This window comes from Chiloscyllium plagiosum, chromosome 32, assembly GCF_004010195.1.
Source record: "Chiloscyllium plagiosum isolate BGI_BamShark_2017 chromosome 32, ASM401019v2, whole genome shotgun sequence".
Taxonomy (NCBI): Eukaryota; Metazoa; Chordata; class Chondrichthyes; order Orectolobiformes; family Hemiscylliidae; genus Chiloscyllium; species Chiloscyllium plagiosum.
The window spans coordinates 31,151,351-31,171,915 of record NC_057741.1 but is presented as its reverse complement, the minus strand read 5'-3'; the positions used below and the strand labels follow the sequence as shown (position 1 = coordinate 31,171,915).

General features: G+C 41.5%; 1 protein-coding gene across 5 annotated transcripts in view; it reads right to left on the bottom strand.

Annotated features, from left to right (window-relative positions):
• Positions 1-20,565, bottom strand: part of tbck (TBC1 domain containing kinase) — a 197,334-nt gene that overhangs the window by 5,216 nt on the left and 171,553 nt on the right. For all 5 annotated transcript variants that reach the window (XM_043674337.1, XM_043674339.1, XM_043674338.1 and 2 more), the window contains one exon: positions 19,562-19,721. In XM_043674337.1, coding sequence (XP_043530272.1) covers positions 19,562-19,721 — 160 coding nt within the window. The remainder of the gene's footprint in view (positions 1-19,561; positions 19,722-20,565) is intronic.

Sequence of the window (20,565 nt, the reverse complement as noted above, 5' to 3'; positions counted from 1 at the left end):
TATAACCTGGTGTTGTGTGATTTTTAACTATGCCCTCTAGTTCTGGACTCCCCGATCCCGGGGAAAATACTTTGTCTATTTATCCTATCCATGCCCCTCATAATTTTGTAAACCTCTATACTTTCAAGTTTCACAACATCTTTCTGATAGGAAGGAGACCAGATTTGCATGCAATATTCCAACAGTGGCCTAACCAATGTCCTGCACAGCCACAGGGTTTGGAGGGATATGGGCCGGGTGCTGGCAGGTGGGACTAGATTGGGTTTGGATATCTGGTCCGTATGGACGGGTTGAACCAAAGGGTCTGTTTCCATGCTGTACATCTCTATGACTCTATAACTTGTTCTCCATTCAGAAAGTGAGAGTAGGAATAATAAAGGCAGATAAATCAATTACTGAAAATATGTTGCAGTAGACAAGATTTCAGATTTTGGATCATTGGAATCTCTTCTGGTGCAAGACCTGTTCAAAAGGGATGGAATTCACCTGAAATTGAAGGAGATCAACATCCTGGTGGGGAGATTTGCTATTGATGAGCGTTTAAACTAACAGGCGCAGGGGGTATCCTAAGTAGTAGTGAGAATCAGAAAGACAGATGAGGGTGGTTCTGAATTAAAAAGAGCAAGTTAATTAGAAAAGGGGGCCAAGAGTAAATCAGAGAATGAGGTAATGCTGATGAATTAAACTGCATTTATTTCAATGCAGGGGGTCTTACAGGTAAGGCTGATGCACTCGGGGCATGGATGGGAACATGGACGTGGACATCAAAGCTATGACAGAAACTTGGCTGAGGGACGGGCAGCACTGGCAGTTCAATGTTTCAGGGTTTAGATTAGATTAGATTAGATTACAGTGTGGAAACAGGCCCTTCGGCCCAACAAGTTCACACCGACCCGCCGAAGCGAAACCCACCCATACCCCTACATTTACCCCTTACCTTACACTACGGGCAATTTAATATGGCCAATTCACCTGACCCTGCACATCTTTGGACTGTGGGAGGAAACCCACGCAGACACGGGGAGAACGTGCAAACTCCACACAGTCAGTCACCTGAGGCGGGAATTGAACCCGGGTCTCTGGCGCTCTGATGGAAAGACAGGCAAGGGAGGAGAGAATGACGTTTTTAATTAATTAATTAAGGAAAACATTACAGGCATTATAAAGGATACTTCTGAGGGATTGTCCAGTGAATCTACAGGAGTGGAACTCAGAAACAAGAAGGGGATGATCACCCTAATGGGACGTCTCACCCCCCATAGTTAGAGGGAAATTGAGGAACAAATATGCACAGAGATCTCAGATATATGTAGGAATAATAGTGTGGGGGGGTTAACCTTCCAAATATAAACTGGGATTGCCATAGTGTTAAGGGCTTGGATTGCGAGGAATTTGTTAAATGTGCTCAAGAAATTTTTTTCTAATCAATATGTACATGGCCCTACTGTAGGACAAGCAGATTTGACATTCTTCTGGGAAATAAGGCACAGCAAGTGACTGAAATGTTAGTGAGGGAGCACTTTGGGACCAGAATCACAGAATCCCTCAGTGTGGAAGCAGGCCATTCGGCCCAACAAGTCCACACCGACTGCTCAAACAACTGGGTAATTTAGCATGACCAATCCAGCTAACCTGCACATCTTTGGACTGTGGGAGGAAACTAGAGCACCCAAAGGAAACTCGCACAGACACGGGGAGAATGTGCAAACTCCACACAGACAATTGGCTCGAGGCTGGAACTGAACCCGGGTCCTGGCACTGTATTGCATCAGTGCTAACCACTGAGCCACCGTGCCAACCAGTAATCATAATTCTACTAGTTATGGAAAAAGATAGGCCTGTGTAAAAGTTCTGAATTGGAATAAGGCAGAGTTTGATAGTGTGAGGCCTGAACTTTCAAGAGTTGGTTGGAGTAGTCTGTTCACAGATAAAGGGATGATGAGCAAGTGGGAGGCTGTCAAAATGAGATAACGAGAGTTCAGCGGCATTATGCTCTTGCTCGAGACTTGCTCATAATTCAGCTAAAATAGATTGAATATCAACTCGTTTATCCTTTGAATACACCATTGGTAAGAGTGGGAGAATTTCCTGGTTGTCCATAAGAATGGAAAGAAACTGGACCTTGACCATCCCTATTCCTAGCTCCACATTGCAATAAGAATTTTGGCTGACTGGCCGCTTGGCTCAATTGGTCTGACGGAGGAAGTGAATCAGATTGGTGCCACCTGCGTGGGGTTTGGTTTCCATTCTGGTTGGAGTGGATTGGAGCTCTGTCTTTGTCTCGGTGGTGGAGGCTGGCCACTGTTGACGGCAGAGATCTCAAGGAGGAGGAAGACAACGACATGGTATTCACTAAGCTTTACAAATATTGCGAACTTTCAAGAGTGAGGATTTTAGAACCTTAATCAGAGTAGCTGCTGGCACACTGCACTTGTATTTTTCTTAAATCATAATAATGCTTTGTGAGGCTTCCCTTAACTGCTTATACACAAAGGCCATCTGACAGCATAATAGACTAAACATTAGTCACAGAAGCCTCTTGGAATCAAAAATTAATTCCATTACCCAGCTTTTTCTCAACTTGTATCTTTCACTGCTTCAGAACATGAAAGCTCCAAGCAGACTCAAACCTTAGAAATGTATCATATTGTTCATTACCTGCAGCTAATTAATTCTTTCACACACTGTCATTTTGGATTTATATCCATTGCATTTAATCACAAATTTCACTCACTTTTGTTGACAGAATATTTTTCTACTATTCAAGATGAAAGCTATTTTTTGCCAGAAGATACAGAAGGTAGCGGAATAGATGGTGACACCTTGCAAAACGTCCAGATTACAGAGGAGGAAGTGCTGGATGTCTTGACATGCATAAAGGTGGATAAATGCCCAGGACCTGATCAGGTGTACCCTAGAACCCTGAGGGAAGCTAGAGAAGTGATTGCTGGGCCTCTTGCTGAAATATTTGTATCATCGATAGGCACAAGTGAAGTGCCGGAAGACTGGAGATTGGCTAATGTGGTGCCACTGTTTAAGCAGGGCGGTAAAGACAAGCGAGGGAACTATAGACCAGTGAGCCTGACCTCGGTGGTGTGCAAGTTGTTGGAGGGAATCCTGAGGGACAGGATGCACATCTATTTGGAAAGGCAAGGACTGATTAGGGAAAGGCAAGGACTGATTAGTGATAGTCAACATGGCTTTGTGTGTGGGAAATAATGTCGCACAAACTTGATTGAGTCTTTGGAGAAGTAACAAAGATGACTGCTGAGGGCAAAGCAGTAGATGTGATCTATATGGACTTCAGTAAGACTTTCGACCAGGTTCCCCATGGGAAACTGGTTAACAAGGTTAGATCTCACAGAATAAAGGAAGAACTAGCCACTTGGATACAGAACTGGCTCAAAGGTAGAAGGCAGAGGATGGTGGTGGAGGGTTGTTTTTCAGACTGGAGGCATGTGAGCATTGGAGTGCCACAAGGATCGGTGCTGGGTCCTCTACTTTTTGTCATTTACATAAATGATTTGGATGTGAGCATAAGAGGTACAGTTAGTAAGTTTGCAGATGACACCAAAATTGGAGGTGTAGTGGACAGCGAAGAGGGTTACCTCAGATTACAACAGGATCTGGCCAGATGGGTCAATGGGCTGAGAAGTGGCAGATGGAGTTTAATTCAGATAAATGCGAGGTGCTGCATTTTGGGAAAGCAAATCTTAGCAGGATTTATACACTTAATGGTAAGGTCCTAGAGAGTGTTGCTGAACAAAGAGATCTTGGAGTGCAGGTTCAAAGCTCCTTGAAAATGGAGTCGCAGATAGATAGGATAGTGAAGAAGGCGTTTGGTATGCTTGCTTTTATTGGTCAGAGTATTGAGTCGGGAGTTGGGAGGTCATGTTGCGGCTGTACAGGACATTGGTTAGGCCACTGTTGGACCCCATGTTTTTCCAACAATCGATGATACTTTCACTTTTACCAGCACTGAGACTATCTTTGAATTCTTAACACTTTATTTCTTTCATTGTCATTAAATTTCACCAATTCCCTGGTGGGATTTGAACCCATGTCTCCCAAGACATTAGCATGGATCTCTGGATTATTATCCCAGAGCTAGAATGATATCTCCCCAGCTAGCAATTTATCAAATCAGGTTTCAAAATGTCTTTTTGCTTTCTGATTGGTAATATATCATGGTGATACGTGGCTTGTGGATACCAACAGTACGAGCCCAAGAAGGGTTGGTTGGAGGCAGGTGGTTATGAGATGAAACATCCAAGACAACATTATTTATTTGGGATCATTCCAGCAATGATGGAGGTAACTTTCATCCTAACAGCCAACGCTAGATTGAAGCTCAGTTCTCAGAAGGGAAAGGACTGTGATCTAAACCATACACCATCCTGACTTGGAAGTATACGACTGTTCCTTCAAAGTCACTGGGTCAAGATCTTGGAACTCCATAAGAGCACTGTGGGTGTCCTTACACTCCAAGGACCGAGATGCGGTCTGAGAAGGCAGCTCATCACCACATTCTACAGGGCAATTAGAGGTGGGAAGTAAATGTTGGCCTAATAAACATTACCCATATCATAAGAAAGCACAGAAAGGAAGATGACTGTACTCTCTTGAATAATTGGTAGGCAGATCTTGTAAGGACAAGTGAAATGCCTGGGGTTGGAAAATTACTGGTGCAAGAAAAATCGTACGGCAGGGTAGAGGGTGCTAAGCAGTTGGATTATGGTATGTCCAAGAAGGAAAATATCTTCCGGTTCATGTAATCTTTTAGCAAAGTTTATGCACTGTATTACCAAGCATTTGCTTACTTCTGACTATAGAATTTGGTTTTGCTGATCTTGGTTGAGGAGTAAGTATTGGTCAGGCGTCATTACAACGGCCTATGCTCCTCCATGAGAATTGAAACATCTAACGAAGCAGGCCGGTAGATTTCTGTTCATTAAGGATGACACATGCTGTCTCCCTGAGTACTGCACAAGACTGGTAACTCAGGTAATATGGTCAACTTCTGGCATGGGACTTAAGCCCACACACCTGTCAATCAGAGCCAAAGGTGATACCAACTGAACCATGGCTAAACAGCGAGAGGCAAAGTGCAGTTGCTCCATCTTCTGTGAAATGCAAGTTTAGAAGTTGAGAACTTCATTGTATAAGAAAAGTTATGATTCAAGGAGCAAATTAGAGTTTGAAAAAGAGAAACAGATTCAAAGTAGGTTTGTGATGACTGTCATTCCTGTTCTTGCTTTTCACACTCAACTACCAGTTCAGACTAGTTTATGGATGGCTAATTATCGCAGGTTTTGTTGAAAAGTTGTTCACCCAGTGATATGACTGATGGTTCCATTTATTCCTACTGAATAAGGAACAGCAGATTTGCGCAATCCATCTTTCCCTCAATACATCAGGTCAGACATTGACTGAACCCTCTCCATTGTCTAATGACAGTGTCACAGGACCCCACAGCATTACTTTATACCATTCCATTCCACTAAGCTTGTAGATCTTTTTGTTAAAACTCCTACATGAACTTTAGCAGCTAGTGTCAACTCAGGAACTCCAAACAGAGTCATTTCTGGTTAATTGTATTGTTTATAATTCTAAATGTGGGCTGTTGTTAAAAAAAATTATACTCTTTTGATTGTTAAAAGAATGAAAATAATTTACACACTTCCATGTCTTGCTGTTGAACACGTGTATTTTTATACCAGTTATTCAGCTAATAATTATCTTTCACAATTGAATCTCAAAATCACCTTGGAGGAGCAAATTACTGCAGATTGCTGGAATCTGTATTGAAAACAAAAAATGCCGTGGGTCAGGCAGCACCTGTGGAGAGGGAGCAAGCTAATGTTGCGAGTGTAGATGATTCTTCATCAGGTCTGCCATTTAGACTCGTAACGTTAGCTTGCTCTCTCTCTGTGGACGCTGCCTGACCTGTTGTGATTTCTAGCAATTTTTGTCGTTACTAAAAATCACCTTATTGTACTTCACATAAATCTAAGACAATTAACTCTAACATGTTCACAGAGCAGGTTACTGCCATCTTACCTTCTAATGCCTTTCATTGTCCAAAGTTAATGGGGTTAAAGGATCTACAACACTTCAGGCTGGTTTCACAGAATCTTGCAAGTTGAGGATAATTTGAAAATATTGGTGTGTTCAGGCCTTTATCCTCTCTCAAGCATTCACCCAAGAGGGAATTTCAAGTTCTACTGGATTCTTTGCTGATACTTGTACTCTAAGGAGGCTCAGAGTTTTAATGAAACTAATCTTCTCCACTATCAGTCTGATGGTACATCCAATTTGCGCTTGTGTCTCCTGAGATCATATATAACTGCCTGAATATGCCTTGAATTTCAAGGCTGATATGTGTTGTGTGTCAAATACAAACAACAGACACAAAAATTTAAAAAAGTCATACTCTTCTTAAGATCATAAGGTTGCTTTCTCATGAGAGAGAGAGATTGGGGGAGTGGGAGGGGGAAAGAAAGAGAGAAAGGGAAAGAGAGAGAGAAGGGATGAGAGAGAGAGGAGAGGGAGAAGTTGGGGGAGGGGGGGGGGTGGCTACTGGTGGAGGCTTAATCCAGGGGTTACCATGCCTCAGGTGAGAGGAGGGGTTGAGAAGGACAGTACTTCAAGGGAACCTCAGTCAGTGCAGGAATTGAGCCCACACTGTTGGCATCACACTGCATTGCAAACCAGCTATCCAGCCTATGGAACTAACTAACTATAATAAGGAGGCAATGGTTCTAGTCAAATGTGTGCCTCAGACCTTCCCTGAAAACTAACATTGAATGAACAACAACTCAGAAACAAGTTCCATTTATATAATGCTGTTAAATGTTAAAAATCACACAACACCAGGTTATAGTCCAACAGGTTTAACTGGAAGCACACTAGCTTTCGGAGCGACGCTCCTTCATCAGGTGGTTGTCAAGAGTGGCGCTCCGAAAGCTAGTGTGCTTCCAATTAAACCTGTTGGACTATAACCTGGTGTTGTGTGATTTTTAACTTTGTACACCCCAGTTCAACACTGGCACCTCCAAATCATGACTGTTAAATGTTATAAGTCATTGCAAAATGCCCCACTGAGGACTATCAAAATTTTTTAACACCATGTCACATAAGATGATACTGGGAACTATGGGGTTGTATGGAGTTATTGAAATTGCCATACAGGTTGGGTGGTGAGAAATTAACTTGCCCTCTAGTTTCTGTTTAAAAGTCCCCTTTGAGACACGATTCAGGCTCCAGATCTCCAACTGTCACCCACATGCAAAATAATTAACCAATGCTGTGGTGTGATGACATTTAGTAGACCATTTTATACATCAATAAAGTCCAATGAGCCGCAACTAGCTCAACGGCTAACATATAGGGAACTCATCATTAAAGAGCAACCAACACAACAAACATTACTGTCAACTCATGGTATGCAGTTGATACAAGACATAGCAGCTTAAACAGGTTAAAAATGCTCCAGGTTTGAAATGACAATCCTAAGTTGTAATACAATATGTACTGACATTGGCCTTTCTACTAAATCATAATCTTGCTGGCCCTCAGGTGTGCAATAATAGCCTCGAAACTTAGGTGCAACATACAGGGTCATTCCTGTAATTTTAGGGTCAATAGTTTCCATTAAAATCCTGAACTGCAGTCAAATCTTTTACAATTATGTTTTTCATCTGTTCCCTTTTGGGACTGGCGATAAGCAGAGTGTAAACTCATAGCCCACCCGTTGCAGTCAGATAAAAAGCCCCTAATGCAGGACATATTTGAGGCTGTGCCTGAAAATCAGCTTTCAATATCTCGCTTACAACTCTATAAAACTTCTCGCTCAAATGGCCAACAATGGCATCTGCTCAACATCAAAGACAAAAGTCCTAAATGTACTACAGATGTGAAAGGGGGGTTACTGCACAAAGCGCTGAGTAGAGAAATTAAGTCTGAAACTCTGAACAGAGCACACTTTTCAATGATGAAGGGTCTTCATCCAGGGAAGATCTATGAAACACACTTTACAAACATTTCACAGAGAAATTTCATTTCATTTCACATAGTATCAAATAGGTTTTAAGTGACAGAGGATTAAACACATCTAAAACTTACCACAAATTAAAAAGGATGGAACCACTTCCTTTGTAAGCACAGTGGGTGCACGGGAATAATTACAGCAGCATGCAGGATTCTTGTATTTAACATTATCTTGCGTTCAAAATGAACATTTATTTACCCAGAGGATGCTGACAGAGAGGAATAATTTAATTTGGATCAATTATCTTCTAGTGAAAGAATACTCTCAGCACAATAATTATTCTGAAAAAGCTGCTGACTGTACCCAAGACAGGCATCTTTCTCTGAAGACTTGAATCTAAAATGATGGAGAGAGAAATTTCATGCTGCAAACATTTACACAATTCCAACAGTTAGACTTTGAATGGAGGCATTTATACATTTTTCAAGGTCACAAAAGAGCTCTGAAAGACCTGCAATTTTATTAATAGCTAAATGGCAATTTGGTCTCAATAATAAAGGCCTCATGAAAGATTAGATTTTTAACTGTTATAAGATGCTCAGTGACTTAATATGGTTAAAGATGTTCTGCCCCTCTACTGCATTTGGTTGTCACGCTGAGCAGAGACAGATTAGAAAGCTTGGGGTGCAGACTGTGCAGGACACTCTGCAGCATTTGGACAAAATACCTCCGAATCCAGAACAGCCTCTGCCCCATCCCAAGCAACGCCAGTGATGTAACAGGCAACTTGACTACACCATGCCTGAGATTTTGGTGCCATCCACACCAAGGTTAGATTAGATTAGATGGGCCAACATGGATCTGATGCAAAACTGGCAGAGGTGCACCTGGTGAGATAGGAGTCCTGACCACAGACCAGAGTGAGGACCACTTGAACTTGTTAAATATGCCCTTTAAATGGGAGTTTCCTCAGGGACATGGCTCCTGCTCTGCCCTGGGAAACATTTGCCTAACTTTTTTCTATTGTATTAATTCCTTAAGCCACCAAATGGAATAGACGGCCATCATCTCCAAGTAGAAGAGACATTGGCACCATCAGTGGCAAATAGGCACAGCATGAGCATCCCTGCACCCACACCTACTAATGGCTTCACTTGGGATTCTTAGTTTCACGTCTTTTATTAGTCTCTTCTGGACCCAGATTAAGTTTCCAAGCTCTAAGAATCGGAGATTTCCCAAATTTGAAATAAGTGATAAATTGTAGTAATATTGCTAATCCTCAATGTTGCATTCCTCTTAACAAACTTGCACTGATTACATTATGATTACTCATTTTTTTTAGTGTGGACATCTAAGCCTGGCTGAAGCATCAGGCAACAAGCAATTTTCCAGAGTTGCTTTTAATGCACAGAAGACAAAACTGCAATGAAAAATGCTCCCTAGGACAATGGTACATTCCATGAAAAGATAAAATGCTGCAATATTATTGAAAAGATTCACTGTATGTTTAATCAATTCTGGGTGTTTAATGTGCTCCATGTAACACTGTTGGCTTTAGGGAGCACATTGTGTTCCTACTTTATTAGTGTCCTTTCTCAATTACTCACTACAGAATCACAGAGGTATTCTATTCCTGGGGCAATACATCAAAAGGCTTTTTGTCCTTTAGGGGCAGTTATACTTGAATACTGCATCAGTCATCTTGTCAACTGGCTCATTTGGCAAGCAAGAAAAATTATTATTTTCGTTTGGGTTACAACAAACTGGCAGATTTTGTAATGACAACTAATTGTGAAACTCTCTAATACCCGATGGTTATACAAAGCCAAAGGGGAACAATCAATAGCATTCACTCCAAAAGGAGTTGGCTAATTTACCTGGCAACAGGTTTTCAAGACTTAGGCATAACAAAACTGGGCCTGAAGGATTCAGCTGAGTATTCAGAACTTATGGTCACATTACAAGCCAAGAGACGTAAGAGCCCGTCAAGTCTGCTCCACGCATCGAGATCATGGCTGCTCTGATAATCTTGAACTCTACTTTGTCTTTTCCCCATAACTCTTGATTCCCTTACTGATTAAATATCTATCTATGTCAGAGTCAAATGCAGAACAACCACAATTATTCGAACAAGACCGGGGTTTTTGGGGGTGGTGTGTGGAAGTATTTTGCTTAGATAACCGATCATTTGGGTAACTGATCTGATCATAAGCAAGTGATAATTTCCATGTGCCGCTCATCTGATCATGCCTCTGTTATCAGGCAATGCATGCCAATACTGAGCTGCTTAATGACGTTTTTATGGGACCTTGAGATCTTGTTCGGATAATCCGAAATTTGGATAACTAAGGTTGTTCTATATACAGTACTTATTGACACAGCCACAACAGTTCTCTGGGTTAAAGAATTCTACAGATTCACTGTCTTCTGAGAGAAAAACAATCCTTCTAACATCTGTCTTAAATGTGCAACACCTTACACTGAGATAATGGCTTTTGGTCCTAGACTCTCACACAAGGGAAAATAACCTTTCCACATCTAGCCAGCGCCTATTGTAATGTAATACCAAGCCACGGATGATCAAATTTGTTAGAGTATGCAGAGGGGACTAGTAGAAATAACCATCTCAGTTAACACAGCTGATAATGGAGTGTGGAATAACTAGTTTGATCCTTACTTTGTACATTCATTTTATAGAATTATTTAGTTGCTTCTGATGCATCAGCAACACTTGTACTTCAGGACTGTTACTTACCAGCAAGAAACCTATATGCAAACATCTCAATGTATTTTGCTTGAATGATTACTGGTCAGGTACTAACGTGATATTTTCTTTCTCAAGTGCTGTGGGGCATGAAGCTACATTTTCTTTCAATCATTCTTTTGACACTGATTACATAGAGAGAAAATCACCCTGCTTACTACATGTGTAACATTCTAAATGTGCTAATGAGTATAGCCAGTCAGATTGTCTGGAGGTTAATGAGGAAGCAGCTTATGACTCCATTAGAAATATAGACAAGGTGATATCCTGGTGAGATTTGGTTTTTCTGCACATTTGTGCTGAAGACACTTGTAATCTGGGCACAACTCAAGAGACCTGTTCATAAAATAATGAGAACTTACGTGCAAGTAAGGAACCTGTACAACTACAGCACTCTTCAAGCTTATAAGTTTCCTCTGCCCAAGCAAATTCCCACCCACAACATTGGTCATATCTCTGACTTTCATATACCTGAGTTTGAACAGGACCAATAGGGTTGATATCAAGGGGTGAGAGTCCTCCACATTGCAATTTTTTGGGCAGAGCAATTTTGTGCTTTTTTTATGGAAATCTTTTTTTGGACGCATTTTAAGAAAATAAATCCTCCTGTGACTTGCTCATTATTTTTAGTTTCATTCTCTGGCTGTAGGTATAAGCCACACAAAAACTGAAAAACCTCCCTGATTAAATGTTCCCACAACCTTGCACCTACTTGTACGCATAATGATTTAGTGAGTTGAAGCTTAAGACTCAAATAAGCCACAGAGAATCAGAGGTCAGCATTTCTGCTGATGAGGGGTGACCTTATAGAGGTTTACAAAATCATGAGGGGCATGAATAAGGTAAATAGACAAAGTCTCTTCCCTGGGATCAGGGAGTCCAGAACTAGAAGGCATAGGTTTAGGGTGAGAGGGGAACCATATAAAAGAGACCTACGGGGCAACGTTTTCACACAGAGGGTGGTACGTGTATGGAACGAGCTGCCAGAGGAAGTGGTGGAGGCTGGTACAATTGCAACATTTAAGAGGCATTTGGATGGATATATGAATAGGAAGGGTTTGGAGGGATATGGGCCGGGTGCTGGCAGGTGGGACTAGATTGGGTTGGGATATCTGGTTGGCATGGACGGGTTGGACCGAAGGGTCTGTTTCCGTGCTGTACATCTCTATGACTCTATGACTATTTAAAGTTTGGGCATATTTTAATAAGCTTGGAGAAGACTTGTGGGCTTCACTTGACATCAGCAGAAACAGAATAACATTGGGGACATTTTAGGCTTGAACCTCTGTGGTTATGCTCAAAGACGAAATTCCAGGTCAAGAGATTTAAGGGTGGACAACAGTTGAAGGGCTAAGCTGTGTACAATTACTGCAACAGAGTTCAAGATTAACTAACCATAAAGTCAACGCTCCTCTGAAAGAAAGTGCAACTGCATTGCTCGCAGACATCTTAATAAGTAGATGCGCTACTTTGGCATCACGTACTGACTTTCCTTCAGTAATGCTTTGGGCCTGCAGCACCATTTTACAGTGAGCTCTATTTGCTGCTCATCCTCATTCTCTTATATTTTTTGCCTTCAGGGTAAAACCAAAGTAAGAGGTGTCTGATCCGCTTTGCCTTAATCTTTCAATTGAAGTAGTTTTGAGATTCCAGCAAAATTGCTTTGAAACTTTTTCTTATTTCGGGCATGTTGTATTTCTAAGCAGATGGTTAAACTGTTTATGTTTTTGACTAAAAGTAGTCATTAAGATAAGGGATAATCCCTTTTCTTTGTACCTGAGGAAGTACAGGTCAACACTACTGCCCAGTTCCCACATACTGCATTCAGAATCCACCACAAAGCAATGCAAAAGGCACGTCAGTAAGTTTCCAGTATTTCTTCACACCCAGAGTCACTTTTTAAGACCAATTTCACAAACTGGTTTTTGGAACCAATCAACCTATTTGCTGTTAGTTTGGAGGGGATTGTTGGAGGAACTGCATCCTATCTATGCAGCCCTTGGAACGGGAAGGAAAAAGTGCCTGTGTCCATGTTCAAGTGCATTAAATCGCACCAAATCTCATTCGGATATCACTCTTATATTTGCTGACCTAGCCTGGCTCCTGGTCAAGCAATATCTCGATTTTGTTTGCAAGTCCTGCATTGGTTTTCTCTGTCTCTGTTATGTCCACCAGATGCACAATCCTTAGAGATATCAGAACTACTCTTGTAGATCTGGTCTTGATTTTCCCCAATTGTAAGTACTCCACCATTGGCAGCCATGTCTTCAGTGGTATGGGATAGTCACCCAACTCTTTTCAGTCTCTCCAACTTGCTTTCTTCCCTCTTTAATATTTACTTTTTTGATCAAACCCCAGGTGATCTGACCAAATATCCCTCCATGGCTTAGTGTCACATTGTTTTAAACAACCTTGTAGAGTGACTTGAGGCATGCTACTCTGTTAGGAAGGAAGGCGGGGTACAAAAATGCAGGAAATGGAGCAAGGATATAGAGATTGCACAATTACATGTGAAAAGTTGCATAAGTTGCTCCTACCCCATACAGTATTTTTTTGAAGATAGCTCATTAACCTGAAGCATTCATCCTATTTCTCTCTCCACAGCTGCTGTCTGACCTGCTGAGCATTTCTTCCTGTTTAGTGAACATTTATTCAAATGTTTAGACCATAAGATACAGCAGCAGAAGTGGGCAACTTAGCCCATCGACTTTACTCCATTACCAAATAAGATCATGGCTGATTTGATAATCCTCAACTCTACTCTCCAGTCTTTTCCCCATAACCTTTGATTTCTTTACTGATTAAATATCTATCTTAGCCCTGCACTTGCTTGATGATCCAGCCTCAACATCCCTCTGTGGTTAAAAAATAATTTCACAGATTCACTACCATAACAGAAGAAATTTCTCCTCATTTCTATTTTAAATGTGTGATCCCTTACTCGGAGGTTATGCCCTCTGGTCTTGGATTCTCCCACAAGGGAAAACAACATCTCCTCTATCCTCTACATTGTGTTCCCTGCCTAAAACATTTACCACGTCGAGTCCTTGAAGAATCTTGTGCAGTACAATAAGATGACAAGTTGAAATACAAGCTCATATTTTCTTAACATGTTAAAAATCCTATATTCTGTGCACACTTTCAGTAAACTTTTCCCAGTATAATTTACCACAGAAACTGTTTATGTATCCACGCTATACTCCATCCAAATGGATTTGAGGAAAGGCAATGTTGCATTGAACACAGTACAGCGCAGCACAGGCCCTTCAGCCCTCGATGTTGCGCCAACCTGTGAAACCAGTCTGAAGCTCATCTAACCTATACTATTCCATTATCATCTGTATGTTTATCCAATAAGCATTTAAATGCCCTGAAATTTGGCGAGTCCACTACTGTTGCAGGTAGGGTGTTCCACGCCCCTACCTCTGACATCTGTCCTATATCTATCACCTCTCAATTTAAAGCTATGTCCCCTCATGCTAGCCATCACCATCTGAGGAAAAAGGCTCTCAATGTCCACCCTATCTAATCCTACTGGGAGGGGCAGAACAGGGAATAGGGCATTGAGACATGACCCAGAGCTTACCGACGATAATTGGGGGTTCCGAAAGAAGAATGGACGTGTCAGGGAGATGGCAGAAAAGGACGGGACTGCAAATAATATCATGGGAGGAATACACAAATTCCCATCTTGCTTCGAAGATGCCATCTTTAAACTTTATCCTGAATTATCTAAAGCAATTTGCAGGCAATTATTTTGGACCAGGCTTAAAGTAAGTTCCTGTAGCTGGAATTTTGGTTTCAATTCAGGTCAGAAGTGGAATGCTGCTGTTCAGAGAATTTGGGAAAATATGAGGTTCCAGTCCTCCTGGAGTTTCAGTTGAGCAGGAGGTCTTTATATTTTCTCTCTCCACGTTGCTGGAGCTGATTAAGTTGTTACCGACAAAGTCTTTGGTCCATGGTAACAAATTCAAATAATTTACACTCCACTGTATTCAACTAATGTATTTATAAACCTGAAGAAAACTACATCTGAGGCTACTGACAGAAGGTGTCATGCAGTGTATGCTGTTTCATTGCCAGATTGAAACAAAAAGGGTACAACTGTTTTCAGCAACAGTTCACAATAAAACAAAATAATCCTAGCTGGGAGGGGGTTTAAACCAGTGTTTATTAATCTATCTGCATTTCCTACCTCATTGAATTTAGCACACAATAAACACAGTCCATCCAGACACTGTCGGCCAGTTCCCCAGTCGAATTATTAAATGATCTGATAGTTTTTGGCTTTTCTACTCTACAGGGTCCATTCCAAGTGATAATCCTCCCCTGTGTGAAGAACTTCCTGATTATTGATTTGAACCTGTATCCCATTGGACTGCTGTAACAAATGTCGTACTATTCCTCATTAACTTTTCCATACCATTAACTCCCAAAATCTCTATTTAATATTATCAGCGAGATGGCCCCATTCCACGGTGAGAAACCTATCTGAACTCTCCTTCTTTGCACTTTCTCCCCCAACCCTCGCTTGTGTGTGGCTCTTGTTTCTTTGGGACCAGGATCAGACAAGGCAGTGCTCATGAGGCCACTTCATTAGAACCTTCTTCATAATTTAATTCTTTGTTGATAATAAGTTCACTTGCTTTGCATTCTGTAGCTCTGACTTATTTAATCCTGTTGCTGCAATTGCTGGATGAGTGTGAAGCAACATTCTGCCCAAGAATGTTGGTTTAGGACGCGCGCATGTGCGTGCGTGCGAGAGAGAGAGATTAGATTCTCTACAGTGTGGTAACAGGCCTTTCAGCCCAACCGGTCCACACCGACCCTCCGAAATGCAACCCACCCACACCCATTTCCCTCTGACTGATGCACCTAACACTATGGGCAATTTAGCATGGCCAATTCACCTGGGACCCTAGCGCTGTGAGGCAGCAGTGCTAACCACTGTGCCGCTCAGACATACGAGCGCGTATGTCCGTGTGAAACTTAAATGTACATATACTATACATAAATATACAACATATTTTAATAGAAGCAGCACATTAATATCAACGTACGAGAAATGTTGAAAGGAACAGTTCTTGTGCCTATCAATGCTGGACATTGTGGGATTCTACCACATTGACTTGCATGAATGAGCGCAACTGCTAGGAAATCTGTACAGTTTGCACAAGTTTTAACAATCATGATTTCAGTTCTCTACCCACATGCAGATTCTGCTGTCCCCTTTTTTACTAGTAATACTGCTGACAGATGCTGGGGAAGAAACTTGTCACAATTGTTTGACTAACAAACAAAAGAAAACAGACACAGTCAGTAATTGATGCAAACAACATTGTGATTTACACAGCTCTGACACTGAGTGATGCAAACACTCATCAGTGGCAGCATTAGGTCAAAGTTTTAACATGTGCTAGCATTTCATGGTGGAGGGTCAACCAGCAGATCTGTAACCTCAGGTCATCAGTATTTTGTCACGGCTATTAGGGCTATATTCCTTCCCTCAGTTAGGAGCAGTACACTTGACATAGTAACCAGATGGGGACAGTAGTGCTGGTCAGATTCCTTGTGTTAAAAAGAAGTGCAATTTACTGGGATAATGTTAGACTATTAAACTATTGCAACTGTAAGTACAATACTGAAACAAAGATGTTTGAAATATTTCACTAGCCTTTGTCAACGTAGGACAATAAGAAGTCTTCATTATTATATTGTGAAGTCAGCATTGTCTTTTGACACTGCCAATTCTACACCACAGAAAATGCCATTAGATGTTTGCAAGTGTTTTGAAATTGGGTTATTTAATATTCAATAATGGGCAGCACAGTGGCACAGTGGTTAGTACTGCTGCCTCACAACGCCAGGGACCCATATTCGATTCCAGCCTTGGGCAACTGCCTGTGTGCAGTTTGCACATTCTCCCTGTGTCTGCGTGGGTTTCCTCTGGGTGCTCTAATTTCCTCCCACAGTCCAAAGATGTGCAGGTTAGGTGAATTGGTCATACTAAATTGTCCAGAGTGTTCTCCACAATCACCTGACGAAGGAGTAGCACTCCGAAAGCTAGTGCTTCCAAATAAACCTGCTGGAGTATAACCTGGAGTTGTGTGATTTTTAACTTAGTTGGGAAGGGCATATAGTTCAGCAGATGTTGCCGTACCTGAATCTCGTCACCTTCTTGCCTTTGCTGGAATTAAACTCTGGAAGGCAGGAAGACCCATCAACCTCCCTGTTCTGGTGCCATTCAGGCCTTTAAGTGGCCAATTCAACCCCAGTTAGGATCTCATCCCAACACGGGTATGGGAGTAGCTGTCAACAGGCCTGTCACCTTGCCCCAATGCCTGCTTCAAAGTCTGGACATTGAGAGGGTTGTGATTGGTGTGGATGCAAAAACCATGTAGCAGCACTTGAAGGAGAGCAGAATAGTTTTCCTAGTCCAGGACAACGTTGATCCTTTTAACCACCAGGCCTGCCCCCCTGCTGACCCCCTGATAGTTCTTCCAATATCACTGGTACTGCTAAGCTGCCAGCCTCTAATTCACTAGCAGCTCTGAACAGGTGAGACCTCCACCCACTGGTGTCTTGTTTCCAAGTTAAGGCTGACAAGACACTTTGCTGCTGCCCGACTGGCTTGCGGCTTGGTGGGCAGTCCCGGATAGAGGCAACCTGCAATTCTTGCTGGCAGGCAAGATCCCAAAACCTCAACAATATTTCGCCCATTATCTATGGCTATTGTCTAATAACTTTCAGCTCACATTAGGCAGATTGTTGAAAATAAAGTTCACCTCATCGCACAAAGCTGAAATTCCCAAATTTACCCAGCAACCAGTAATTTATTGAAAAACGTTTTAGTTTAAAGATGGGACTATTTGGCTTTTCTTTCTGAATATGACAATTGTCCATCAGTAACTGCAGCTATCGTTCAGAACTAGGAAGCAGGAGTATAGTTTCTAGTCAGGCATATCTGTTTGGAATTCCAAAGCTTCAGCCTTTAGTAACCTGCAGTTAGGCACACATGCAAAGTGCTACTCTCCCAGCAGTTAATATATGTGATTGGATAGAAGTGGTAGGAAATCTCTGTACTATTTATCATTTGAATTAATCACAGATAAAATGTAAAAAATATTTCCTGTGCACTTTTTCTTGACACAATCCACTTGAAGATTGAGAAATGATAATTAAAAAGCACTGGGTTGTGCCATCAGTCAGCTAAAAGTGCCTGATGGCCAGGGAATGACTTCTGAAACACAGTGACTACTACCATGGAGCTAAATGCTGTAATCAATTTTTAGGCACAGTAAGATCCCAGAAAAAGGCGATGAGAGAAAATGGGCAAGTGATCCACTGTTTATGTAAATGCTGGCTCAAGGGATCAAAGTTGTCCTGGATTATGAAAATTATTTTGCTTTTCATCAGGTACTGCTACAGGGTTTTTGCATCCACAAAAATCATTGGTTGCTGGTTTAGATTGTGCCTCTGACCTTGTAGCACTGCTGGAGGTACTGTATTGAAATGTTAGTCATGGAGTTATGCCCATTGAAAATCTTGCACATTATGTTTGCTCATGTAATTGGATTAAATGAGGTGGGAAGATGGTGGTATAGTGGTAACTTCACTAGACAAATAATCCAGAGACTCAGATTGCAGGTTAATGCTCTCGGACTTGGGCTCAAGTCTCACCACTGGAGCTAGTGAAATTTAATTCAGTTCATAAGTCCTGAATTGAAAGCTATTTTTATGATAGTGCCCATGAAATTTTGATTGTCATAAAATTAATGTGGTTCGCTCATATTCTTCAGAGAAGCAAATTTGTTGTCCTTACCTGGTGTAATCTACATGTGACTGCAGACCCACAGCAAAGTGTCTGACCCTTAACTGCTCTCTGAAATGGCCTGGTCAGCTACTCAGGTCAAAGACAGTTTGGGATGGACAACAAATGTTGGCCCTTGCTAAGACTCCTACATCCCAGGAAAAGGAAAAAAAACATGCTCGGTTTGTGCTTCTGGCTCCCAACATATGAGTCTTCCACAGTCAGAACCCAAAAAACTATTATGCTAGCAACATTCACCAATGCTACATCTTCATAGCAACCTAGAAAATTTACTTTGGAGTTGCTGATGGCCTTTTGAGTCTCGAATGTAAGCCGCTTGTAGGAACTGCAATGGACCTCGTGCAAGACAAAAACACTGCACCTCCTCAGTGAGTCTCAGATAACTCCTTGGGAGGGTCAGGCAGAGCACTGACTCCAGATGTACACCATAATGTTAGCACTGACATGAGGTGCAGCAGCAAAGCTTTATTCTAGGGGTCACTAATGTTAATAATGAGATCCTTAAGTTATTTCCCAGAGTATAATTAATTTAAATTACTGTGCTTGAGATTCCATTCGGTTTTCATTCTACTACATGACACATTTAAATTGGATCAAAAGCATTTTCTGCTGCTTCTTTATGGGAGTAAGAATGTATGCATTGGGAAAACGTATTTGAGTTGAAGGGTTAATGATTCCAGGAAACTGCAGGTGCCCCATTCAGGATGTTAAGGTGGTAAGCTCATTAATCATTCACACAGGGCTCCCTATACCACATGTTATTGTCATTATCCCATCAGGATCCAAACTCTTTCGAGTGCCTCAGTTTCAGCTTCGATACTGAGGTAATCACCTGTTTGTTTTCTTGTTCGAAGTCAATTTGGTTTTGTTAATCTTCCCTTCAGCAAGGATTTTTAAAAACTGCAGCTAAAGCGTAGGCACAGCAACAGTGGTGGTTCAGCAGGATCTTTTTGAATGACACAGGATAGTAACTTACATCAGCTGCGTTCCTGACGATGTTCCCCACAATGACAACAACGCGCCCCTTAAAACTCTGCAGCAAGCTGGTGGAGGCACACTGGATCAGCTCACCATCCAGGCTGAAGGCAGAACTGTACGGAATGTTTATGCTACCACTGATGTGGCCACGAGTGAATCTGGTACAAGTGCAGTCAAGGAAAAAAGCATCAGGGGTAAAGAAAATAAAGAAATATTATTTGAAACATTTACATTCCTTTTAGCTAAGTGAATTCACAATAGAATTCTGAGTATACAGCCTTGAGAAACTGTATGTTTGACACCAATAACAATTCATCTCATAAACTGCATGTTTACCATGCTGTAACCTCTTTGCACCTGAAAGTTTACTCTTGGCATTGACTCTCTATTAGTAATCCACGGGAGACTGATTAATTTTTGAAATCACTTTGTAACTTCAGCAAATGCCTCACAAGATCATAAGTGATCCAGCTGCAAGTAGTGTCTTGATAGCCACATAATAGAAAAAAAATTTAAGGGCATGCTAAAACAAAACCCAAAAGAAATGCAGATGCTGGAAATCAGAAACAGAACTTGCTGGAAAAACACAGCATGCTTGCCAGCTTCTGTGAGGAAAATCAGAACTAACATATTGGGTCCAATGCCTGCTCTTCAGGACAAGATCTGCTCAGACCTGCTGAGTTGAACAAAGAACATACTTTTAAACAAAAACTGAAACTGCTGGAAAAACTCAGTAGGTCTGAGCAGATCTTGTTCTGAAGAATAGGCATTAGACCCAAAATGTTAATACTGATTTCTCTTCACAGATGCTGCCAAACCTGCTGTGTTTTTCCAACAATTTGTTTTTGTTTAAAGGTACATTCTTTATTCAATAAATATTGCTATATTTTTTCATCGTATAGGAGATATTTAAACACTATTTTGATTACAATCCATGAGGAGAAAGTGAGGTCTGCAGATGCTGGAGATCAGAGCTGGAAATGTGTTGCTGGAAAAGCGCAG